The sequence below is a fragment of the Nematostella vectensis genome, chromosome 11 (assembly GCF_932526225.1).
Source record: "Nematostella vectensis chromosome 11, jaNemVect1.1, whole genome shotgun sequence".
Classification (NCBI taxonomy): Eukaryota; Metazoa; Cnidaria; class Anthozoa; order Actiniaria; family Edwardsiidae; genus Nematostella; species Nematostella vectensis.
The window spans coordinates 13828783-13856127 of NC_064044.1; the positions used below are offsets into that span (position 1 = coordinate 13828783).

The following is a 27345-nucleotide window of genomic DNA, read 5'->3' on the forward strand; positions in this document are numbered from 1 at the left end:
CCCCAGGCCTGTCTCTATATATCAGGCAGATAATGTTTCACGTACATAAGCTTTTGGCAATTGCTAATGTAGGCCAAACCGGTTTCACGTACATAAGCTTTTGGCAATTGCTAATGTAGGCCAAATCGATTTCACGTACATAGATAATTAGGGCAATTGTTCATGTAGGCCGGGCGCGTTTCACGTACATGAATACTTAATTAGGGCTGTAGACCGGGTGCGTTTCACGTACATGAATAATTAGGGCACTTGTTCATGTAGGCCGGGCGGCTGGGAGGCGGACTTGCAATTAGACATCCGTCTGTCCTGTGGTATACCGAGCGTTCGAAGGATGAAGTGCGGAAAAGATTATTGCGGGTGGCTAAAGATCGGCCACGCAAACACGTGCGGCCGGAGATGCATGGACACCTACTGCAAGGTGCACCTCCAAAGGCTGCGTAAGGGCAGCCCCCTACCAGTGCCGTGCAGGGTCTGCGGCATAGGGACTAAGTCGGAGACGCGGTTGTGCCGCCCCTGCGGAGCGAATCGTGAAGGGCAGAGGATGCGTGGCATCGAGAGGCGCGCTCGGGGATGGTTCGCACTCGTCCTGTCTGACATCGCAGCCCGCAGTACGGTCAATTAGAGACTGGGTGGCACAAGGCATACCCAAACGCTCAGTTAGAGACTGGGTGGCACAAGGTGTGCCCAAACATGGACGCTTACATAGAGGAGGTTCTCTGTAGCATGCGTGACAAAGAGGCGCCCGCCGTACTGGCAGGGCTGGTCCAGAACATCCTGGACGAGGACATCCCCGACGATGTCAAACACAGGCTGCTTAAGCCGCTCGTACCGGAGAAAGTGTGGACAGAGGAAGTCGACCCTTTGCTGTCGGGACGGCGGCAAGGGGGCCCAGAGGGCTTAGACCCCGAGGAGTACCACCCTCTCTTCGTCGGCGGCGCCCTTCTTCGGGGCCAAGATATAAGCGCCAGTGTTTACCAGGAGATACAAGATCTTGGTGGAACAGGTGTCATTGCTCCAAAGCCGGTTGTTCGGGGGCCTGATATTAATGACGACGGCTCGGTGTGGTGGGTCTCGCACGAGCGAGAGTCTCTGCGGGCGAACGCAGTGCTTCCGCTGGTACTCGAGATGGTAGACCCCGACCGACGTTACAGACTCTTTACGGTCGTTGGTAAGGCCCCCGCAGAGCCATTGGCGCCAATCACAGAGGAGGAAGGGCGTTCGGAGCACAAGATCGGTGGGTCGTTAGTCAAAAGAGGGGGCCAAATCGCAGTCGGTGCCCTGGAAGGCATCGATGCGGGTATTTGGGAGAAAGGACGAGAGTACCTCGTCTACGTGAGATACGAGCTTCGCCCTCTACCTGAGCAAAAGGGTGAGCCTGGGCCAATGTTTAAGCGAGAGTGGAGTGACGCCTTCGCTAACTGTGTTGTGAGCTATGTTGCCGACTTCTTGAGGAATCGCGGCACCTCGCGCTCCCTTGGTCTAACCAAGACACGAGGCAAGATCCTCGAGCGATTCGACAAGAAGCTGGCCCCTACGGGATGCACCAAAGAAGACCTCTTTGAGATGGAAAAGAAGCTCGGGATAAAGCTGGTAGCCGTGGACGCCCTGGGCAACGTCCTGTGGGACTCGGGAAAGTACGAGAGGGGGTACACACAAATCCGCATCCCTTGCCACAATAACCACGCCTGTGCGGAGCTTCCGACTGAACCACCTGCGATCGCGAGCGTCCACGGCCTAGACTTCGAGGCTGAGAGGGAGCTTCGTTCGTTATGCCAGGGGGAGGCAGCACCTCGCGCCACCAGTGCCGCCACAAAGACGCGCGAGGCGAAGGTGCGATATGTGCTCATCCGCTTTATAAACAGGGCGATCCCCAGAAGCACGAGGATCTGGCTGTGTGCCCACACATATAGTCACGCACGAAGGCAAACTGTACCGGTCGGGACAGGGCGTTTAAAGACGAGACTGGTCATGATCCTCAATGGCTCCCTGATGATCACCCAGCCTACCAAGAGTACACCGAAGCTACGCACTCGATGGGCGGCGCAGTAGGGTATCGCTTCAAGAAGTGGACCCAAAGAGAAAACATCAGGCCAACGCCTCTTAAATACAGGGACGTCTGGCTAGCGGCGCAGGTTGAGTCCAAAGTGTGGAATAGCAAGGAAAACTTAGGGGCGCAGCCTCATGCGCACATCGACATGCGTGCGTCGTACCTAGGATGCGAGGACAGCGTCTTCGGCGGCGCCTCGGACGCCATTGATTTGGTACGGAAATACGGCTTCCCTACGAACGTGTATCGTATCGCGGATGTTGCGGGACGGCCATTGAGCGAGGTTCTTCAACTGACCGGGGCCATTCAGCTGACCGAGTGGGGGTTCTCTGAGGCCTGCCACCCCTACACTTCCGGGAGGGTAGGGCAGCACTTGGAACAAAACGAGGGCTGGATCACCACGCCAGAGCTCAAGGACCTGTTAGACTCGGGTGACCTCGCCATGGCCGCGGCGAGGGAGGTGTTGTATAGCGTCGAAAAAAAGGACTCCATCAAGTTGTCCCACTCCATCGCGTGCCGCCCCGGCGGCGAAGACTCGCAGGGTCGAGATCTCGCTGTCCGTTTCGTAGGCAAGTGCGCTCGCCATGGCGACGAGTCCTAGATCGTAGTCCGCGACCGTGAAGAAGCCGCGTATCTGACAAACCTCCTTGCGGGCACCGGCCACTTACTTAACTTCGAGCATGCCGACGGGGCTCATCTGATCCAATACAAAGACGGTGTCCGGCGCTCACAATGGTACCATATCAGGGCCTTCGTCTTGGCGTACACAAACATAGCGTTGCGACGCATGTTGAGGCGGATCCCTCGCGAAGCCGTCCTCCGAGTGTGCACAGATGCCATATACGCAAAGGCGGTGCCCAGTGGTGTGAAGCTCGTGGAGCGAAATCCGAGGTATGGAGAGTGGCGCCACAAGAAGCCTGGGTACGAGTGGCGACCCGTCGCGGCTTGGGGTCTGAAGAGGTCGGGGTGCTTGGCTAGGGAGCCAAGCACTGCGCCGAGTCTGCCGTGCGATCTAGTGGCCGCAACCTCTGCGAGGATGTATCTAGCCGGCCAGGGAGGATCGGGGAAGACCGAGTGGGCGGTGAGCATGTTCCGCGGCCGCAACGTTGTGGTGCTCACCCCCGAGAACGACCTCGCCCACGACCATCGCAACAACCCGCGCCTCGCGGTGAAGGCTCAAACCTACCACCAATACCTCTGCATACCAGCGGAGAAGCCGATAGAGGAGTGGAGACCTTCCGAGCTGGGGCACAAACTCGACCGTCTCGCATAAGTGATCATCATTGACGAGTGCTGTAAGGTACAGACTAAAGTGCTACGCGCCATCCTAGGGTATATCGCCACGCGGCCGTGACCCATGGTCCCAGGGAAGGGTGGGGGATTAAACTTTAATAAAAGCCTGTCTCCAAGTTAAGAGTCAAAAACAGTCAATACCACCACCCCATATATTCTGGTTAAAAAGTGGTCTAGAACCCCACATTAACCCCTGACTTCTGCGGGACCATAAGGGAGGGGGCGCAAAAGACTAGTTCATTACTATGTGATTCAGTAGTACACACTCAATAGTTTTTTTTTAACAAGATACTTTTATAATATAAAACTAAAAACAAACTTTTGCTTTTTAAATAATAAATCTGTAAAGAAAACAGTTTTCTATCAACCTAAAGATAATGGGAAAGGGGATATTTTAGAAAAGTACTGAATATTTTTATCACATTATTGTTATTATATTTTCTTTTCAAACATTTAAGGAAGAGTCATATTTCTTCCTTTTTCTTCTCCCTGTTGACTATTTTTATGCAATTGATGCTCTTTGCTATTTCCCCTCTACACCAAAAATAAATTAATGAACAGATTTGATTTTTAAATTAGAAATTTTTTTATTTATTACTTTCACTTATATTTTCTTTTTAGGATTTTCTTTCCAAGTCTCATGCCCATTACATTTATTTTAAAGGTTTAGATTTATTTCATTGGAATAGTTAGATCCAGGGTTTCTCAAAACACCAAAATATAATGTGCATCCCATGGGGATGGAAAATCACCACTTAAAATGGTACATTGAAACTTCAGCATTGCACCTTATCTAAAATTGTGTCTGGCCCTATATTCCATCTTTGAAATCCTGTTTCATCCATTGTTTTTCGCAAGAACAAGGCTTGTAAGAGTGTAGCTTTACAAATGTACATTAATGGAACTTTTATTAAGGGGAAGGGTTTTTAGGGCAAGATACTTAAACTTTATAACACTAGCAACAACCTTGTTCTTTTTCAATAATAGAATTCTGTTCACATAGCTTGGATAGCAAAGACATGGCCTCTTTATAGGCCTGTGGTGGTGAAAGGGTTAAGATAATGGGAAAGGGGAAATGTCAAGAAATGCTCAATCAAATTATTTTCATTACTGTTATATTTTTGTTTCACCAAACCTTTCAAGTTGAGTCAATTCACTTTGTATCTCCACTCTCGTCGATTATTTTTTAGTCAATTGATATTCTTTGCTTCCTCTCTACCCCAAACATAGGTCAATGAAAGGGTTTGGTTTGAAATTAGAAGTTAGCATTTTCAATCTGTTTTTTTTTCATCGCATTCATTTGGGAGTAGGCCACCAACAACAAGGCCACTATATGGTAGTGGGCTGGACCAATATGTAATGCATGAAAGGAGATATATTTTTGGATTTTAATTTCCAGACATTTTTCTGAATATTCGGTCCAATGAAGGAGAGAATCTAAATCAATACATAAAAATCACAGTATGGCATCTAAACAGTCTAAATATATTATTTTGAATCTTTGGAATGCTGTTACATCCATGACATTTTCTGCACAAGGGCAAAGCTTGTCGGAGTATTGTTTTAATTGAAAAAAAGATATTCATAATGGAACTTCTATGATGGGACATAAGAATTTACCATTAGACTCTTGACAACTTTGACAGCCATATCCACACCAGGAATTGTGTTTGTTAACTTTGATGTACTGCATAATTTAAATTATTGAATAAGGCCTGGATCCATTTGGTTGGTACAATAAATAAATCTCAGTAGAGAGCAGGATCCTAGATCCCCCCAATAATACCTTTGATCAGTCAACACAAAAGGTGTTTATGCTGGCTCCGCTTTTAGGCAGTGCCTAAATCTATATATTATGGATAGATACCTGTGTATTTTCCTCTTGAGAAAGCCTGATACCCACATGACGTACTGTTTCTGCATACTAATAAGGGGAGTCCCCCGCCAATCCTTTCACTTTCACTTAGTAGAATTTCCTGTTTGCGTGTTTAGCGAGGTTCACATTTACTGGCTTTTGGATTTATAGAACCTGCGTGTTAACGTCTACCATCGCTTAAATTGTCAATAGCGAGCTTCATCGTTGCTTTATTGACATTTTAGCCAATAACCAGCACAAGCGGTAAGCTAAATTCGGGTTTGTCGTTCTGGTTTTGACTCCGCTCTCTTTTGTGTCATGGCTAACTTTTCCTCTGTCTTTTAAACCTCAGCCTTCGTGAAGCCGTCTTCATTCGCTCGACTTGTGCAAAGAGAGCTTTATCACTTCTTTTTTGTTCTTTTGACCTCCGGGATTTGATTTGATTGGTGAGTACTTTCTCAGTTAAATGTCGTAATCAGCACTAGCGAGCCCTGCTAATTCTTACCATGTTTCACTGTCATTTCTCCCTTCGCCTAATAGGCTAGATTAAACACACAGTACTGTTTGTAATATAGATAAACATATATATTGGGTACATAGATTTATAGGTTGTATGTTAACATTAAAATAAATATAGGATATATACCGTAAGGATTTGAATATGCGCCCTCTTTTAAATAAGCGTCACTCTCAAAACAATATGCAAAAAATGAGAGCCCCTACTGAAGCGAGGCTATAGTTCTGTATGTTTGCCAGATTATACAAAAATCGGGCGAATTCTTTGGCTCCAACATTTAACGAGTTTGTCACTTTTTAGCGCAAGTTAATCTAAGAGGAAACCTGTTGTGATCCTAGTTTGTTGTTGATTAAAGGAAATGATATTTCTAAGAAGATAGAGAAACCCTAGTTCGCACCATGGAACTACCATGGTTGTACCACGGTTAGGATACTTTGTCAGCGATTTCTTAATAAAATAACCAAAAATGCATTCCCAATTTGTATTGAATATTGTATTCAGCGAATAAAATATCTCTAACCTTTGTGCGAAATGTCTCCTGCCTCCCAATTCAGCGAAATCCTTTTTCGTTATATTTCTATTTTTCTTGTCTAAAAACCCACGCGATGGTTGTTTTCAACTCTCGAAACATTTGAACAGTACTGAGTAACCAAAGCGTCTTGAGTGTTCGTGACTAGCCCGAACGCTCTCCGAACCTAACTTCATATTTAGGTTCTATATAAAATTGGAAGGGAGTGAAGCAACGCTCGATTCCATTGTTCGAAAACTGCCTAGTTACGGCCAATATTGTGACGTTGGTATGAGACATGATTGATGAGTGACAGCTCACATTCTCTTTGAACTTTTACCTCGCCGCCGACACACGCCTACCCTGGTCCCAGAGCCTTGAGCATCTCCGAGGCTCTGGGACCAGGGTAACACACGCCCGACCTCACATAAGCATTTTTCTTACAAGATGTATCTAGCCTACCGTTCTACGTTATTGCAATGCCTAGTTACCAGAATACTTTCTGCATAATTTAAAACTGTGTCATGGCCGCCATCTTAAATCTTAAGATTCCAGCTCTCAGATCAATGTTATTTGTGGAGTTAAAGGCCCGATTCGCGATTCGATAACTGTATATTTTACCATAGCCTCAATTTCTACCAAGTTATTGTGGAAAATTATCTCAGCTTGGATTGATTTCGCTTTATTTACTCGTGTTAATACATTTGCAACCCGAATAGACCCGATACACGTGAGGGTCGAGATTAAAGTTAATGTGCTGACTGCTTTACACTTACACATACAGTTTACCTTAAGACTTAATCAAATGTGCACTGGACACTCATGAATGGACTTGAGGTATTTACCTTTATTGCTTTATCTATCTTGAAGTTGAAGTAGTTTGTCGATGAATGAATCCAAAAGAATAGGCTACTTAGATCGGACACTTGACTGTGTACTCATAAGATGAATTTTATTTTCTTACTATAAAATATCTTGATCTCTGTTATTGAATGTCATATCATTTTTACCATTACGATTCCAATTAAGTACAGAATATGTGTGACTTAAATTGAGACAAGTTCCATCAGAATATCAAGCAGTTTTCATCAATACTTAGGTGTCAAAAGTCTTGTACTAGAAAAGTTAAAATCCTGCTGCTTTGGCTTTGGTATCTATTTAGAGGTAAACATGAAAATTAAATCTATGAAAATTATTTTGGTACTTTGGCGCTTTTTTTTTTGGTGCTTCCTTTAGATGAGTTTTGTTATTTTTCTTAAATACCTTTATTTTTAATTTAATGTCATTTTATTTTTATGGAACATTTTCAATTAAATCTAGATAATTGTGCCGTCTTGAAAATATGTATATAATCTAATTTAAAGTCTGGATATTCTATAGCCCTCTCATTTGACTTCAAAATAAATAAATGTTGTTGTTTACTTTGCACTTACATAAATAAAATGATAATTTTCAATAAAATTATATTGTTAATACAATATGACTGGCTTTAGGTGTTAAAATAAATTTACCCCTAAGTGATAGCACATTGAGGGCTGTGAACCAAATATTTTTTTTAATAAATAACAATTTGAAAACACATTCTCAGCTTTCCTTAATTTTATTACTGTGCTAACTCTGCTTTGAGGATAGTATTTTTAAGATTTTTACCATGTAAAAGATTGGACAATCAGTCCCATTCATGCAGCACACCTCAAGTCCACCCCCCCACCTGAAAAGATGATGCTCTTACCTTTCTTAGCCCAATCAGTGTTGTGATATGACATTTACAATACAAACCAAGATTGTATATATATTTTATCAAATACAAATTGAGCAGTAAAATCTTTGTCATACATGTCAGAACACAGGGCCCAAACAAGTTGCAGATCTCAGGTATACCAGTCAACCCTGCGCGCAGGGTCTAGTTCAATTAGAGATATCATTTATATGTATAGCTCTTCGATTTTCAGTATAATGATGTAAGATATGTCGGTGTTTCGCAAGCCGCAGACGACTTTTGCTTCGCTTCAGTTTTGCCTCGTAATTTGAATTACACGAAAGACCTGTTTCGAAAGGAACGTCTTGTTCGTCTCTCGCCAGACACTGTTTGGGATAGGGATACATCCACCATACATATTCATATAAATAAATCCGCATGCGGCGCAAATTCTAGAGGCAGGAGGCAACCAAAAACGACAATTTTTGTGACGAAAGGCCTTATGGGGCCTCTCGTCACTATGCCATCGGTTTGAGTGAGTGAAAGAAAGAGTTGTAAACAATAGAATTTCACTTGAAGCAGGCGTTCCTAGCGGTCATTCATCGAACACGTGATCGTCGTCGTAGATGTTGCTGGCGAAGAGGGATCGGATTGATTTCGGATTACGACGTTGTTTTGAATTATAGTCCACGAGCAAAAAATGATTGGAGTCAAACATGTGCTTTCTCTTCGCACTTCTCGTTTGATTTCACGAGCTCTTGTGAAGGTGAGTTGATTGAATACTTCTTTTACAATGTATTCTATCCCTTTTGTGTTTAGTACTAGGCACAACCTTTTATGCATTTGTCATGTTGGTATTTCTAAAGAATATTTCAGATTTTGGGGTGCTTTATGTGGTTTGTTTGCCAACAAAAGCTCGATTGCATCGCTTGCCTTATTACACAAGACCAGTCCTTATGGCCGTATGGTGTCCTTCAATTCCCTTTGGGGAACCAATAAACCCAGAAATGGGGCTCAAAATCTCCTTTGGGAGAGCATAGAATTCCTTCGGGAAGCAAACAAACCCAGAAATGGGGCTCAAAATGTGCTTCGGCACACTGAATATTCCCTTCGGGGAACTAGTAATCACAGCAATGTGATCTTAACTGTGCTTCGGCACACTGAAAATTTCCTTCGGGAAACTAATAATCACAGCAATGTGACTGAAAGGCACTATAATGGCAAATATTGTGGAAACCAATTTGTGAACAAAAGTATTTTCGGGATACCTGTGTACATGTTGCTGTATTTGTCGGATAAAACAGGGCAAACAAATCACATTTTTAGCACTGTATATAATGATCGAAGTAATCTTGTTGACGAATTCACCTCAAAAACTAGTAATAACAGTATAACAAATGCATTTGAGAAAACTATGCCTAGTATTGAAAACAAACATGATAATAATAAACATGCATCTTGTCCATCTATCAAGATCTCCAAGTGTATAGAAAATCATAGACATTCTCGAATATGTTCAAAGCAACTAAATCACAAATGTAGAGATAGAGAACCATCTAGAATATCCCTAAAAAAAGTTATGAGATTGCTCAGATATAGAAAGTTAAGAAAAAGACACAAAAAGATGATTATTAAGGGCACACCTGTTTCATCTGTTTTTTACAGAATTGCTACAAACTATAACTATTGGAAATTGAAATACATTAACAGACTTAATAGTTTCTATAGCTCCTTTTTTAGAGCAACTTGTAAAACATCAGTGAGGTATAATGGATGTAAACAAACTCTTTTATTGTCTGGGGACATTGAATTGAATCCTGGTCCTGTAACTGATAATAATAATATTGAAGATATATGTTTATATAGTAATGGTGACTTTACGTTAAGATACCGAATGCTTCGACATGGTTTAACACCACTAGATGTTGGTGGAGGAGGTGATTGCTTTTTCAAATCAGTATCACATCAGCTATATGGTAATTCAAATAAACATGCAGAAATTAGAGCTTTAGGAGTGAGATATTTAAAGGACAATCCTGAACGATTTATTGAAAGTATCATAGATTCATCTTGGTCACAGTATTTAACTAATATGTCTCTACAAGGAACATGGGCCAATCATATTATAATACAGGCTGTTGCTGATGCAATGAGTTTAAAGATTCATATTATAGAATCAGATTCAAATATTAGGGAAGTCACATTAGTTGAGCCAGCAAATACAATAATAAATAATATTAGAACAATATACATAGGACATATTGGTCAAGTGCACTACGTATCAACATATTCTGTTTCACATCAACAAAGTTCGAACAATATTGACAGGGAAAATACAATTTCGAGTCGTCCAGAAAAAAGAAAGCAAGCAAGTACAAGCAAAAGTTCTAATTCAAATGAAACAAAAAAGCAAGACAGGGCTACCTACATCAGGCAATACATGAAGGAATACAGGCAATCCAAACAAAATAATACTTCACCAGAAAAAAAATCAAAGAGAAATGAATACCAAAGAAATTATAGAGAAATGAATGCATCACCAGAAAAGAAATTAAAGTGTAATGAATACCTAAGAAAATATAGAGAAATTAATTCATCACCAGAAAAGAAATTAAAGTGTAATGAATACCTAAGAAAATATAGAGAAATGAATGCATCACCAGAAAAAAAATCAAAGAGAAATGAATACCAAAGAAAAAATAGAGAAATGAATGCATCACCGGAAAAGAAATCAAAGCGTAATGAATACCAAAGAAAATATAGAGCTAACTCATCCATTGAATTTGCAATAAAGCGGTTCCATGAAATAGTAAACCAAGGCCCTCTGTATATTTGTATATGTTGTGATCAACTATGGTATAAACATAGTGTGAGTAGTACTACTAAGCTGAGACAATCAAATCCTGATGTTGTGAAATATCTATCAAATAAGATAAGTGTTGGTAACAAAGAATGGGTTTGTAGAACATGCTCTAATTATTTGCAAAAAAATAAAGTCCCACCATGTGCTGTAGCGAATGGTATGGCATTTCCAGATAAACCAGATTTCTTTGATCTCAATGAACTAGAATGTAGATTATTAGCTCCAAGAATTGCATTTTAAAAATTAATGCAGGCACCTAGGGGGAGACAGCTTAAGATACATGGAAATATTGTTAATGTACCTGCTGATGTAACTAATACAGTTAATATATTACCACGATTGCAAAATCAAACTGCTACAATTAAAGTTAATTTAAAGCGGATGCTGAAATATAAGAGTTCTGCACTGTCACTAAATGTAAGACCATATAAAGTACTTCAAGCAGCAAATTGGCTTATAACACATAGTAGTTTATATAGAGATGAAGGTATAGTACTGAATAATGACTGGATCAATCAATACAACAGAGCTGATAATGATGAAATTAATGAGAAGGTACAGTCAGATACAATAGATGAAACTGATGACAATGATATTGATTCTGAAGGGCTAGACCAAAATGAATCACATGAAGATGAAGCAGAAACAATTGGTGGTGTTACTGATACTATGTTTACAGCAACTGACTTTTTAGAAGATAATGAAAGGCAAAACATATTAAATATTGCTCCAGGTGAAGGGAATAGACCATTAAGTGTTTTTAGAGACAAATATTGTGAAGAGTTAGCATACCCTGGAATATTTCTTGGACAACCACGAATTGACAATAAACAAAGATTAGTCGATATTAACTATAGTGATATATGTAAATCAGAGTTGAGACGGTCTGACAGACGAGCTGCAGTGTGCATTGAAAATATATTTTACAAAACAAAAAAGTTGCAAATGAAAATTCTCTTAGGAAAATCACATATAGCTCTGAGAAAATGTAAGGGAAACAACAAAAATATTACTGCTGGACAACTTAAAAAGCAAGGATCAATAGAGAGATTGATTCGTCATGATGATGGATACAAATTTTTAAATGCATTGAGAGGTTCACCTCCATACTTTGAAAAAGCTAAAAAAGATCTGTTTGCAATGATTAGGCAGTTAGGTCCTGCTACACTATTTTGTAGTTTCTCATCAGCTGAAACACAATGGATGCACCTACTTAGAATACTTGGTCAGCTTGTAGACAATAAGGAATACACTGATGAACAAATAGACAATTTTAATTGGGATGACAGGTGTCGCTTAATTCAGAGTGACCCTGTGACATGTGCAAGACACTTTGATTATCAAGTTAATCAATTTTTAGCAAACTTCTTGTTCAGTCCTGCTCAACCTTTAGGTAAAATATCTGACTGGTTTTACCGTGTAGAATATCAGCAAAGAGGGTCTCCTCATATACATATGCTGATGTGGCTTGAAGATGCACCACAATTTCAAATAGATAGTGATGAAGATGTCACATCATTTATTGATAAGATAATAACTTGCCAAAAGCCAGTAGACAATGCTGATTTACTAGTCTTGGTTAATAGACAGGTACATAGACATTCGCATACATGCCGTAAAAATACAAGTAGCAAATGTAGATTTAACTATCCACAGCCACCAATGAAGCAAACTATGATAATATATCCTCTAGATGAGGATACACCCGAAAAGGAAATAAAAATATATAGAGATAATTGGAAGGCAATTCAAGTGTATCTAGATGAAAGCAAAGAAGGTGAAGATATTACATTTGACCAGTTACTCGTGAACCTTAATATCACTAAACAAAACTATTTACTTGCTGTAAGTTCATCGATTAACACACCTACTGTGTTTCTGAAAAGAAATCCCAATGAATTACGCATAAATAATTACAACCCTGATTGTCTCTCTGCATGGAGAGCTAACATGGATATACAGTTTGTCTTAGATGTCTATGCATGTGCTGTGTACATAGTGAATTATATATCAAAAGGCCAGAAAGGCATGAGTGAACTTTTAAGAGAGGCATGTACTGAAGCTAGGCAAGGTACTAAAACAATAAAACAACAAGTAAGGGATATTGGAAGTAAGTTCCTCAATAATGTTGAGATAAGTGCACAAGAAGCAGTGTACATTGTGTTACAGCTTCCAATGAGAAAATCATCTAGACAGATAATATTTATAAATACATCACCACCTAATGAAAGAGTTGACCTATTAAAACCAATGGATAATATTAATGAAATGGATGATGACTCTGAAGAAATCTATACCAGTGGTTTACTCAAAAGATATTCAAAGCGCCCTCTAAAACTAGAAAATATCACACTTGCAGACTGGGCAGCATGGTATGATTGTGCTGGAAAGCCTTATGTAAAACAAACTAATCAAGTTGATGTTGATGGTCTTCCGTTAGAGAATTTTGTTGATGATAATCTAAATGATGATGATGATGATACAGAAGCTCAGAAAACACCACGTAGCAAAACTAAAAAACGAGCAAAGGCTAGGATAATTAGAAGTGTGTGGTTTAATAAGGAAGCTGAGCCGGAAAAACATTATCGTGAACTTCTAATGCTATTTACTCCATGGCAAAATGAAGAAACTGATATTCTTGGTACATTTTCATCTTATGAAGAACGCTATATGTTACTTGCCAATGTCATCAATGAACAAATGAAACAATATGCAGTTTGCAATGAGGACTTTAATGAAATACAACAAGACATGAATAGATTAGAGGATAGATTTGATGAGATAGCACCTTGTACTCAAAATCTTGAACAACAAGACCGAGCTGAAGGTGATCAAGACTTACATCCTGACTTCACTGGAAACTATAATCTATCAGATGATTTAGGAATACCATCAGTTGATAATACTGAAACACTTAAATATTATGAATGAACTGCCAGATGATGAATATAGATGTATGGTACAGACGTTGAATAAAGAGCAAAAAGAATTTTTCTATCATGTACTACATTTAATAAAAACTTCTGGTGAGGCATTTTACTGCTTTCTAAGTGGTGGTGCAGGTGTGGGTAAATCACATGTCACTAAAGCCTTATACCAAGCTGCTTTGAAATATTATAACACCAGACCTGGCGTTAATTTTGCTGAAACAAAAATACTTATGTTAGCACCCACAGGGAAAGCAGCATATAATATAAAGGGCAATACCATTCATAGTGCTTTAGCAGTACCAGCCTGTCAGTCATTAAAGAACTATAAGAAACTTGATTCAAGTAGGCTTAATACATTAAGATGCCAAATAGGTGGACTTAAGTTGATATTTGTAGATGAAATATCTATGGTTGGTAATACTATGTTTAATGTCCAATTCAATAATAGACTTAAAGACATCAAAGGCAGCTCGCTACCATTTGGCGGTGTTAGTATTGTTGCTATAGGAGATTTGTTTCAATTACAACCTGTAATGGATGGTTATATATTTAAAGACATGGATAATGATGAATATGGTGTTCTTGCACCTAATGTATGGCAAGAACTTTTCAAAATGTTTGAACTTAAAGAAATCATGCGACAGAGGGAAAGCAAAGACTTTGCTGAATTATTGAATAGATTAAGAGAGGGAAATCATACTAAAGAGGATATAATCAAATTAAAGGAAAGAATTCTTAACCACACTAGTGCTCAGTATCCCAAAGATGCACCTCATTTATTTATTCAAAATGCTAAAGTCAATGACTTCAACTATAAAGCTCATAATGCTCTTCAGGGTCCAAAATACTCTATTAAAGCACATGACACTGTCATTGGAACAGATTCGGAAGAACTTAGAGACAAAATATTAAAGCAAATACCTAAAGATCCTAGAAAAACAAAACAACTGCATTCTGTTTTGCATTTGGCAATTGGTGAAAGAACAGAGATATCACTAAACACTAGAAATGATGATGGTATGACCAATGGTGCTGGTAGTGTCATAAAATTTATGCAAATACATAAAACAGACAAACCATCAGGTATTATATGGGTACAGTTTGATCATGCTGATGTTGGTCGAAAAACCAGGCATGATAATAGACAGCTATATGTCAATGATATTGAACCAACATGGACACCAATCAAACCTATTAGCACTCAATTTGCTGTAGGTAGAACAAGATCTGTACACGTGATGAGAAAACAATTTCCCCTTAGACCTGCTGCTGCTAAAACAATACATAGATCACAGGGTGATACTGAAAGTAGAATTGTAGTAAATTTTGAAACCAAAAGAGCCATTCCTCATATACATTATGTAGGATTAAGTAGAGTAACAACTATAGATGGTCTATATATAACTGACTTATGTGAAAGCAAAATAGCTGTTAATACTGACGTCCAAACTGAAATGCATCGATTGAGAACTGAAGGAAAACTGTCACTTTCTGTTAGTCCCATATATGAAGCACCTCAAGCTAGTATTAAAATCTGTTTTCTCAATGCAAGATCATTGCACAAGCATATAGATGACATACGTCATGACTTAAATTACTCAAGCACTGATGTAAATATTTTTTTCAGAAACAAGATTTTTTCAGCATGAAAATGATGATTCATATCTATTAGATGATAAAAACTATACATTGTTCAGAAATGATGGTACACCAAGACAAAATGTAAGGCCATATGGAAGTACAGCAGTGTATAGCCGTCTTGACTATTACCCAGGATATCCATTTTGTAGTAATATACATGGTGTAGAAATAACTATTTTGAGGTTTATGATCATACCTCATATTACAATAGTGGGAGTATACAGCTCACCAACAGTATCAATAACAGAATTATGTAATGCTATGAAAGAGACACTAGACTCTCTACCAACACAAATTAACATTTTTATTGATGATTTCAATGTGAACTGGTTCAGTGAATCACGCCGTGCATCACTTTATAACTTTTTTATAACACAAAATTGTTATAGACAGCTAGTTTCATGTAGTACAACAGACAGTAAAACCTGTATTGACCACATCTACACTAATTTACCTGAAGTGCAAACAAGCTTTCAGATTTTGGAGACATATTTTTCTGATCATAAAGCCATTTGTGTATTGATAAACAGCTTCATTAACTAAAGGCAAAAATTGATAATGGAGTCTATAAAAACAGTGCAAACAATTTACATTACACACTAGTTTATTTAACATTAGCACATACTGATTATGTTCTTATAAGACTACCGGTATTCTGAATAATTAGGTACTTATTATAAATATTATGTATTAGAAACACAGTTAAATACACTCAATAGTGCAATTGTTTAGATACACTTTATTTCATTACAGAATACCAACATGAGCACTCCTACAACAAACCCGTAAGTACTTGTATCTTAATCTCATTTCTATTTTTCGTTTCCATCTTATCTTAGGTAATATCTTTGTACTCTTTGCTAATATTATTACATAACATCTCCTTTTAATTGCAGACAACAACAACTCAACAAAGCTGACGACTCACCAGGTAAGATATATATTTCTTTGTTGTGTAAAGCATAATAAACAATGTGTTTGCAATGACTAAAATAAGTTCTATTCTTTCAGATGTTCAACTTAGAGGGTTTTGTTCATAGCCTAAGTCCTGTTAAGCATGCGAAAAAAAAACACAGAAAACCATACTTTGACTGTCTTGTCCAAACTGGAGAAGCTGAAAAGGTCCGTGCCGTGTGCTATGACCCACAGCTAAGAAAAAATCTCCTTGAACCATACCAAAATAAATCACCAATAAAAATCACAGCCACCAAAAGAATGGCTAGCACCAGTACCTCTGAAGAGTTCAGAATGACGAAAAAATCAAAGATAACATCAGCAGCGCCAGAATTCTCATATAACTCCCAAGTTGTCTCATCTATTGTGACGGTGCAAGAAGCGTTATCAGCGCCAGAATACAAGGCAGTTGACATTGTTGCTAAGGTGGTAACAAAGAATCACGAAAATCAATTGATCATTAAACAAGGTCAACAGCTAAAGAAATCAGACTGTATCATTGGTGATGAGCATAGCACAATAAAACTCACTCTCTGGGAAGACCTCATTGACAGAGTAGAATGTGGAAAAACGTACACATTTAAGAATGTTAGAATCAGAGTATTTGATGACGTTAAATATCTATCTACAAATACTTCAACATCAATTGAACCAGCTGATCGACAAATCCATGACATAAACTTAACATCTGAGCAATTTGCTGAAAATATTATCGAGGGACGGTTTATCGGTGCCAATGTGAAAGCAGCAAACTCTTGTGTTGTATGCAACACCACGCTAAATCAAGATGATAGTGAAGATGACATGATAACATGTCCCCTGCCAACTTGCCAAACAATGCTCTTTTCAGAATGCCAAACAAAACTGGTTTGCAACTTAACTGTCAAGAAAACTGATGGCAAAATGCAGATGTACACATGCTTTAATGATGGCCTGCAAAGTTTTCTCATCTCCATCAACAAAGGCGACACTAGAATAGATGACTTATCACCTAAAGAACTGAACAAGCTTTTCTTAACTGCTGGAACTAAGCAACTTATTGTGGATAATTCAACCTCTGTCATTCATCAGGTTCTCTTTTAGACCTCAAAACACGTCGAAGGTATAAACACTACAGAAAAACATTTATTTGCATATTTTGAGTTTTTGTTGAACTACAGGCAAAATGTCTGATATTCTCTGCTTTTCTTGTATAATACAGAGAAATTCATTCAAAAAAGTTAAATTTAGAGTTCGTTTAGTTGTAAAACTGGAACCAGCATTATTGTTATTGTTCATATTGTACAGTATCTAGATGACTGTGTACAATGGTCTTGCTGATATTCAACTCATATTGATCATATTGTATAAGCCAAAATCTAGTTATTGGTCAACCAAGACCATCCATGATATATTGTTTCTAATCAACAAACATTTCACAATTATATTACAAAATAGAGTGAAAGTACAGACAAATATTATTTTAAAGGGATTTTATTGAATATATTTTTATATAAGATGTTACTGTTCATATTATAACTATATCAATATTTTTGAAAAGCCACAAAAATTGTATTCACGTTATATATTTATATTGAAGTGGAAATAAAATGTTTATATTTTGCAAAATTGAACATTTTTATGGTGTTTAGCCACACAACCTAATTTTTCACATCTTTCTGTTTCTTATGCTTACACTGTAAATTCTAACTTCTTCAAAAACAATTCACTATGCTAAGACCTACACTAAAGTCTCTACTCTTTACGTTTCTTATGCATTATACCTTGAGTCACATGCAGTCTTTGACTGCCTATTTTTTTTATATGTCCTAAGAGTGAATATGTCTGCGAATTTTGCTGGAAACTTGCCATTCAGTGCAGATTCGGCTGACTACTTCTTGAATTAGCTTTGAACCAATTTAAAAAAAGATCCTATTAAATTTTCTGAAGAAACACCAAATACGTTTTTAACTGTCATAAAGTATTAACATAAATACTAGTACATTGTTAACCGTAATGCTAATAAAAAGAAATTGAAGAGCTTGGGCTTCCTGTGGATAAACCTAAATTCGTCTGTTATTCAGACTAGCTAATGGGGGGAATCCCCTACAAACGTTTTGTGATTTGCAATTCAAATTTCTACATTTATTTGTTTGTTCGTATTTTGTGCAAAGCATCATTTGATCTTCAACTACAGCCCTGATGTAGTGTCGAATTGTGCTTAAAGGCAAGTTGAACAAGGTGTAATCAAGTTAAAAGTTTCAGGAAAGGAACCTCTATGTATCATTACACTCGAAAGCTTCATACCAAGCATTATTGAACGAGGTATGGATTTTGTCAGTTCTATAACAGACTATTTGGTGTTATGGTTACGGTTTTCTGTACTCACTTTGGACTTGCGAAGTCATCTTTTGTTTGTGTCATGTGGAAAAAATAGCTTCCATCACTCCTACGCTTACAACTCACTGTTTATAAGTTTTGAATCTTCTCTAGGTTTCTAGGACGGCTCTTTACTCTGTTGTGCGAAGATATCTATAACCAAAGCCTCTTGTAAATGTGTCGTGACATTTTCATACAAGTAATAATCTAATAGGAACTCTATTGTAATCCTATTTTTTTTGCTGATAAAAGAAAACCATATATATTTCTAAAAAGAGAGAGAAAGCCTGAGTTTCTTAGATTATGCAATAGGTAATTTATTCATAATGTATCTCTTTCGTTAGGCGTGAAGCTTGCAAGTAACTTGTAGCGTGTTCCGCCATTAAAATTAGAGATTGCTGTTACTTGTCATTGAGCGATGTCTGCGGTTTTGTATAAAGGACAGCATACATTTTGAGATACAGGGTTTTGTGTGTGTTTTTTCGACATTACGTCGAAAAGCCAGTGAGAGTCAATTTGCCCGCGAAGTTTGCTGGGAACCTAGCCTTAGATTCGGACTCGGATATTTTCTTGAATTAGAATTTCTTAGGGAAAGTTCATTTATTATACCGAGAGGGGTGGGGGGGGGGGGGGGGGGGGGGGGTGAGGGGTGAGGGTACTATCGGGGGCCCTCGAGAAATTTCCAAGGTCTAAAGGCGGGAGCGTCGAAAGTGTATCGATTTTAAAAACGGGGGTCACTCATTTCTTTGGGTTTTGTCTCTTCTATATAATTTGACCAAGTGTCAAATCAGACTTCTTGGTCCAACGAGTCTCATCGGTTTGGGGGCAGTTATTGGCACGCACAATCCAGGAGAGCCACGTTTTATCTATGCAATTCAATGCCTTCACTTTTTCTGAATTAATATTTTCAGCGAATTCTTTCCCCTCCACTTCCTGACCAGCTTGCAGCTAATCTCTTGCTCGCATTCCTTTGACATTGTCTTTTGCGTTCCTTCCTTCCTTTCCTCCTTCCTTCTTTGTTTTTCTGGAGGGGTGGGTGGGGGGGGGGGGGGGGGTTCCTAAAATATGGAGGAAGCATAAGGAGGGGCATGAGAAATTTTGTTCCTCCTGAAGGGGGGGGGGAAGGGCAACTTATTTTATCCCTTACTTTTATCAAAATCCTCACTCTTCCCCCCCCCCCCCCTCGGGATAATAAATGAACTTTTCCTTAGAAACACTATTAAAAAGACACTGTTAGAGAACACCCAAAAAACCTAAGCATAAATACCAGTTCATTGTTTACCTTAACGTCCACAGAGACAAATTTTAGAAATGCAGTTTTTAGGGGTTATTTTTTTTTCATTTCCATACCCAGAGGAGGGGGGGGGGGGGGGGGGGTCATTTTTTTAATCTTGTTCCACGTGAGATACCGACCAGGCGATCTGCCTTATTACACATAATTTTCACGGCGTCAAAATTTCGAGATTTTGAGATGGCGATATTTCGCGACACTTTATTTTCGCGATTTTCCTATTTTCGTATAAACCCGATCACTTTACATTCGCGATTTCGCGATTTTTGGGATAATAAAATCAAGCAAAACAAATTAAATGGAATGGAATTAATGTGCTATAATCATCAAAACTGACACAATTTTCAACAAAAAGATGCGTTGGCTAAATTTATTTTCATAAAAACCTATACAAGTCAAGCTCATATATATACCCTTACTTTATGTACATAAGGTGTATCATAAAGCTTATTAAACGACCAATACTGCCCCAAATGTTTCTTGTGTACTCACTTAATTTTCGCGCATCCTAATTTTCGCGACACTTTATTTTCGCGTCACTTTATTTTCACCAATCTTTTAAGAGTGTAATAAGATGTGAGCAATTGAATTGAAATTTGTAAATTAAGCAGGGCGATGTTCCGTTGACTGAAAAATACGGGGTGGGGGGAGTGATGGTAATTTTTAAGACGTCATGATTTCTGAGGGGGGTCTAAGTTTTATCATTACATTTTTCAGGGGGGTAAAATTTCAATCTCGGATTTATTAAAAACACCCCCCCTCCCCCCCCCCCCCCCCCCCCCGTGGACGTAAATAACGATCGGTCCCTTACACTCGGAAGTTCCATATCAAGCATTGAACGAGTTATGGATTTTGTCAGTTCTATAACAGACTTTTTTTCGTATTTATGGTTACGGCTCTCTATTCTTACTTTGGATAATAAATGAACTTTTCCTTAGAAACACTATAAAGAGACACTGTCAGAGAACACTAAAAAAGCCTAAGCATAAATACCAGTTCATTATTTACCATAACGTCCACAGAGAAAAATTTTAGAAATGCAGTTTTTAGGGGGTTATTTTTTTCATTTCCATACCCAGAGGAGGGGGGGGGGGGGGTAATTTTCGTAAATAACGATCGGTCCCTTACACTCGGAAGTTCCATATCAAGCATTGAACGAGTTATGGATTTTGTCAGTTCTATAACAGACTTTTTTTCGTATTTATGGTTAAGACTCTCTATTCTGACTTTGCGAAGTCATTTTTTGTTTGTGTCCTGTGGAAAAATAGCTTCCATCACTTCTTTTCTTACGACTTTAATGAGTGTTGTGTTCACTCTATTTAAGTTTTGAATCTTCTCCAGGTTACTAGGACGGCTCTTTACTCTATTATGCAAAGAAATCTACGTCTCCAAAACAAGTTCTCTTAGAAATGCATCGTGACATGAAAAAAACTGTTAATAATCTAAGAGGAAGCCTATTGTAATTTTCTAATAAAAGAAAACCATATATATTTCTAACAGACATATATATTTCTAACAGGAACACTAACGGTTGGATAAATGGTCACACACGCTTGTCCGTGACGTCACGCCGATTATTCAACTTCTTTGCATCTATTCGTGCTATAAAACACCAATAAACACTCAAAAAGGTAAAAGAATACTTGAGGATGTAAACTTTACTCAAAATCAGCGTTTCAAATCCCGACTGATCTCGCTAATGGGCAATGTAAGAAGACAAAGCCAACAGATGTCAACACTACTCTCCCACGTCACAGGCCCGTAGGCTAGGGGGGAGGGGAGGGGGAACTCCCACACGCCGGCTATTTTCCCCTGTTTGATGAGTATTCCAAGAGCAACAAAAAATAGATAAAAAAAAAAAAAACGTCCTTCACGTTCGAAGCTCTGCGCTTGTACGCGACCGCAAAGCACGAAAAAAAGGACATTATCATTGCCATCAGAATGTTTGATTTCTCCTCTGTCTGTCGTTTTAAAATGGGACGGTGCGTTTTCGATAAAGAAAGTGTCAGAAATAAAGTGTTAACACATAAAATAGAAACATATTTTTGCTGTGAATAGCTTAACTACTCTAGCCAAAACTAATCATATAAACCAACCTTTTAAAAAAGCGTGCAGCGCTACCTTAAAAGTGCGAATAAGACTATTTCTTCAAAAACAGTCACTCTAGAAGATATGTGTGAGCATGCAAATGTGATGAAGAAAGGTATTCTAAAAACATACTTATATACATATAATACTTAATACTCAATACATATACTAAATTTTGCATTACATTACAATAAATTGTATTTTAAAATAATCTCTTTGAATTATGTTATCTAATTTCAGATTTGGCAAAACACCACAAGATGTCTGAGGGCAAGCCTTTTTCTGACTGGGGCGTGGCCGAGTGGGACGCCATTGGCAGTGTGTGGTCCAACCTTCCCGACATATTCGGTTTCCTGATTATGTGGGGGATGACCATGAGCCCGCTGACACCAGACCAGCAGATTCGTTTACTGAAAGTATGTTACGATATTTCGTACTTGCTCGGGAGCAGCAAGATGATGATGTGTGTGTATTTGAAAGCGGGCGACACATTTTCTAAAATAGCGCAGTATGAAAATGCAATGTCATGTTATACAGCTGCTATGGAAATAGCGAAATCAAATGATGACAATCAGACTCAAGCAGCTTGTTATAGATTGATGGGTGAAATTCATTGCAGGCTGCACGATTACAATCAGTCAATGGAGAATTTCCAACACGCACTTAGTCTATGTCAAAAGACAGGTGACGTGAGTGGTCAAGCTGAAGCATACCATGGTATGGGTAATGTGCACAGGTCTCAGGGCAAGTACGAGGACGCAATGAATAACTACCAACACGCACTTAGTCTATTTCAAAAGACAGGTGACGAGAGTGGTCAAGCTGAAGCATACCATGGTATGGGTAATGTGCACAGGTCTCAGGGCAAGTACGAGGACGCAATGAATAACTACCAACACGCACTTAGTCTATTTCAAAAGACAGGTGACGAGAGTGGTCAAGCTGAAGCATACCATGGTATGGGTAATGTGCACAGGTCTCAGGGCAAGTACGAGGACGCAATGAATAACTACCAACACGCACTTAGTCTATGTCAAAAGACAGGTGACGAGAGTGGTCAAGCTGAAGCATACCATGGTATGGGTAATGTGCACAGGTCTCAGGGCAAGTACGAGGACGCAATGAATAACTACCAACACGCACTTAGTCTATGTCAAAAGACAGGTGACGAGAGTGGTCAAGCTAATGCATACCATGGTATGGGTAAAGTGCAAAGCTTTCAGGCCAAGTACGAGGACGCATTGAATAACTACCAACACGCACTCAGTCTATTTCAAAAGGCAGGTGACCAGGAGGGTCAAGCTAATGCATACGGCGCTATGGCGATTATTCACGGAGTTATTTGTAAATACGAGGAGGAGAAGAAATGCATTCGTCAAGCAATCAGTCTTGCTGCAACGTTAGAGAACGTGCAGCCCAACCTAGGGAAGCGTGGAGGACTATACACGAAAAGTGGAGACTTCAACGAGGCGAACAAGTGTTACGAAAAGCTGCTTGATTCATGTTTAAAGAATGGCGACGTAGTTGGGCAAGAACAGAAACATGTTATGATGGGTATGCTGCACCTGTCTCAAGGTAACCTCGATAAGGCTATGGAGTGCTGCCAACAAGCGATAGATAAGTGCGAGAAGAGTGGTAGCACGTATAGAGAATCAATATTGTATTGGATGATGGCTGAAGTGCATTTTATTCGTCTTAACTACAAGGAGGCACTTGAGTACTTCCTGCTTGCAGAATATTATTCTCCGAAAACTAGCACTCGCTTTCTTTCTTATATATACCAGGGTATCGGCAAGTTGTATATCTGTATGGGCCAGTTTGAAGATGCGGAATCGTATCTTTTAAAAAGCTTCATTTGTTACGAGCAAATCTTCACTAATCTTGGAAAGCTAGAAGAAGCAAAAACTAATATCGTAGATACCTATATTGAAGCATATCACTGGCTAGTCTTTGTGTCAGTTGTACTCGGGAAAAAGAGCCAAGCCTTGTTGGTGTCAGAGCAAGGAAGATCGCGCGCCCTTAGTGAAAACCTTCAAACCAAATATGGACTTCAAGGAGATGCAACAAAGAGCTCATTAGACCAAGAAGTATGTTTGTTAGTCAGTGGTACCTCGCCCTTGTTTGTTGTTGTATCATTGAGTGATATATACCTTCACTTATTCACTCTCTCATCTCTAACTCCGTTAGTTGTACATCCCGCAGCAATGCAAATGACAGATGAAGCGGAACAATGGCTATCTCTTCTCAAATACCTGATCAACAGAGTTATATGTGATGCAAATCGGCACGTCCGTCAAAATCGCGATGATACCTTCGAAGACAGATCGCTGGACCTGGACTATGATGACGAGTCTGAACAACAACACGTGCTGACAGAACTCGCAAGGGTAACACTAGGGTCCAAGGGCTCAGAGAAGACGAATGAAATCGGAGGCGAATCAAGCGGGAACAGAAAAGACAAGAGTTTCGCCAAGATGCGGGGCGGAGATAGTGAGTGTCACCTTGCTACCAGGTCTCCTTTACCACATACCACAGGAAAACCGAAGGCGAGTGACGAGGGTACTAGCGGTAAAGTACCACAGGAGCACGAAGAAGACGTCTGTTCGCCACCCCCAATAGGCAGTGCCGAGACACAGAGAGGGTCCGGTCTACTAAAAGAGCTGTACCGGATACTGATTGAACCAATTGAGAAGGAACTCACCCAAGTTGAAGTCGTGTTTGTTCCTGAAGGAGTTACGTTCATGGTCCCATTCGGCGCTCTGCAGTCGCCAGACGGGAGATTCCTCGCTGAGAAAAAGGCAATTCGTTTCGGCCCATCACTCACTTCTCTTAAGTTACTGCGAGAATGTCCTGAAGACAAGCACTGCAAACATGGTGTACTTGTCGTTGCGAATCCAAGATCGAACGCAAACGTATTTACACGCAACAGGAGTGGAGCCGACGTGGTGATGTCTTTTCACGAGAGGTTTGCAAATCTCCCTGCAGCAAGTAAGGAAGCTATCAAGATCAGAGAAATACTGCCCGACGTGACATGTTTGATCGAGTACCAAGCGACCAAGAATGCGGTGATGCAGAGTCTCGAGAAAGGCGTCGGTGTTATACACATCGCTTCGCACGGTGACTCACAGACGGGTGAAATATTAGTCGCACCAGAACCACGCATGGATAAGCATGATACCGCCGAAAAAGAGGAATACCTCCTGACGATGAAGGAAATCAGCTCGTGTTAAATCAACGCAAGTCTGGTCGTGCTCAGCTGCTGTCATAGCGGCAGAGGCCAGATCAGAGCCGAGGGCGTGATGGGTCTGGCGCGAGCGTTCCTCGCTGCCGGAGCTCGCTCCGTGCTCGCAACGCTGTGGACTATTGGCGACAATGCCACACTGGAGCTCATGGAGCGCTTCTATCGTCACCTGGCCAGCGGATTGTCAACTAGTGCAAGTCTCAAGCGGACAATCCGGGACACCATCTCAATGAATGATAAATACAGCCACCCCTATTACTGGGGCGCGTTTGTTCTCGTCGGTGATGACGTCACTATACGGTAGAGACGTAGAAGGGAAGTTTCAAGAAACTCTGGAACCCTGCAACACAGGGAACTCGGAGGAGTGAGCTCAGCTTGACTTGTTTTCATATTTGTATGACAGTTATATCTCATGTGTATTCATTTTTGTACTATTTTTCTCTAGGGTCTTTTTTGAAAAGGTGCCCTCCAGAGTAAGGCCGTGATTCGTTATTTGCTTATTTGAAGGCAGAGCACAAGTCAATAACTTTTGATTGATTTTGATTCGCAAGTCGTAGCTTATCTATAAAACAATCTAGTTTAGTGTAACCAATTTAACAAAATAAAACAAAAAGGTTGTGAACAGGCGCGTACCCAGGATTGGCTGAGGAGGGGTGCGCAGTCATAGGAATCATTTAGAAAAAGCAAAAGATTCGAAGATTTCTTAAGAAGAAATGACCCCCTTTTGGGCCACCAAGAGGTGGGGGGATGCGTGCGCATTCTGCGGAGGGAGCGAATGTTTTTTTTTAGGGTTATTCGAGAGGGAACCCCTAAAAGCATTCCCGAAGGCTTGTATTCTTTGATAATAATAGTCGAGTTAAATTTCACTTTGCTAATTCCGCTTATTAATCAAATCCAGATTATTAGTAAATAATCCCCAAAGTTAATTCTTCTTAGAATGTAAGAAATCCATTGCTATAACTGCAGATTAAGATACGGTTTTTCATCATTTTTCTTTTCTTTATTAATTATTATAAAGTATATCCTATATTTTGATGCTCTTTGCATAGGATCAAATAAGTATAATAATGATGATATTAATTGTATAGTAGAGACTAGTGTTTGTCCATATTATAGTATTTGTAGGAATAGAAGAGGAAATAAAATGTAAATACAAGTGTTGGACCCGCTGTTACAACTGCAGACGCAGATGTAGATGTTACACCTACATTGCTGCGTTCACGCTATCGTTCCTTTTATAACATACCGCTACAGATCGGTACCCAGGGTTTTTCATGAGGTGGGGAGGGGGGGGGGGGGTGTTCGAAAACCTAAGAAAGTGAACCTTTTCACTGGAGGAAGGGGGGCGGAAATGTTTTATGTTCTAGGGATAACACCGTTCTCATGATGTTGCGCGCGCATCCAAAATACAATAGACTGGCGGGCCACAGCTGATCTGAAATGGGGTACAAAGTGGAGTTTACAGACGAAGCTATAGAAAGTGCTGACAGAGTGCTTTTTTGCAGTGTTTTGGACCTAGAGTCAAATTTCCCTTTGTCCGCATCATTTTGGATCAGCTATGGCCCGCCAGTCTGTGGCATTTTGGACGCGCACGGAAGATCACAAAAACGGTCCTTGTACCTGTCGCTGTTGGGATATCGCAAATGCACAAATGTTCTTATAATAATAAGCACGCGATAAGGGGGGTTTGAGGGCATGCTTTCTCCTGGGGACTTTCAACTCCTGCATTTTCCACAAGCTTTATAAACGACAATTCTTCAGGGGAAAATCCCTATAAATTACTTCAGGAATAGCGCTCCTACTCAAGCCGCATGTCCGCTGCTATAAAATCAAGTACCACTGCCAGCTGGGACGAAATAACTAAGGGAAAATGGTCAGCTAAATGGGTAAACGAATCCAAGCCCAAAGTTGTAGCCTGAGGCCTTTTCCACCTGTGGGCATTACTACGCGACCACCGGAACTCGATCGGCGATTGGAGAATCGCCAATTCCAGCGGTAGCGTAGCAATTCATACTGTGGTAACCGTGATATATTCTTTCTGTATTTTAGGTACAAATTTT

At 39.8% G+C, this 27345-nt stretch overlaps 2 protein-coding genes and 1 long non-coding RNA gene across 8 annotated transcripts; 2 read left to right on the forward strand and 1 right to left on the reverse strand.

Annotated features, from left to right (window-relative positions):
• Positions 1–5274: 5274 nt before the first annotated feature.
• LOC5517527 (tetratricopeptide repeat protein 28) lies at positions 5275–25592 on the forward strand. Of its 6 annotated transcripts, none has more exons than XM_048734744.1 (4): positions 5275–5459; positions 5548–5641; positions 21476–21587; positions 22285–25592. In XM_048734744.1, exon 4 carries the CDS (start codon positions 22305–22307, stop codon positions 25272–25274), a length of 2970 nt encoding a protein of 989 aa, XP_048590701.1. In that variant the 5' UTR covers positions 5275–5459; positions 5548–5641; positions 21476–21587; positions 22285–22304; the 3' UTR covers positions 25275–25592. The 6 variants fall into 6 exon arrangements, with proteins under 6 accessions (XP_048590701.1, XP_032217833.2, XP_048590703.1 ...); XM_048734746.1 differs by lacking the exons at positions 5275–5459; positions 5548–5641 and adding an exon at positions 18448–18611 and having other exon boundaries at positions 22285–24645; positions 25138–25592; XM_048734745.1 differs by lacking the exons at positions 5275–5459; positions 5548–5641 and adding an exon at positions 18456–18611 and having other exon boundaries at positions 22285–22716; positions 23077–25592.
• Positions 5486–6467, reverse strand: LOC125573923. Its single transcript, XR_007314274.1, has 2 exons — positions 6233–6467; positions 5486–5736 (listed from the first exon to the last, which is right to left on the reverse strand). It is a non-coding gene; the product is annotated as an uncharacterized LOC125573923 (long non-coding RNA).
• LOC116601208 lies at positions 8482–17915 on the forward strand. The gene is made up of 3 exons (XM_048734752.1): positions 8482–8685; positions 16250–16284; positions 16365–17915. The coding sequence occupies exon 3, from the start codon at positions 16365–16367 to the stop codon at positions 17388–17390; it is 1026 nt and encodes a 341-aa protein (XP_048590709.1). The 5' UTR covers positions 8482–8685; positions 16250–16284; the 3' UTR covers positions 17391–17915.
• Positions 25593–27345: the final 1753 nt, after the last annotated feature.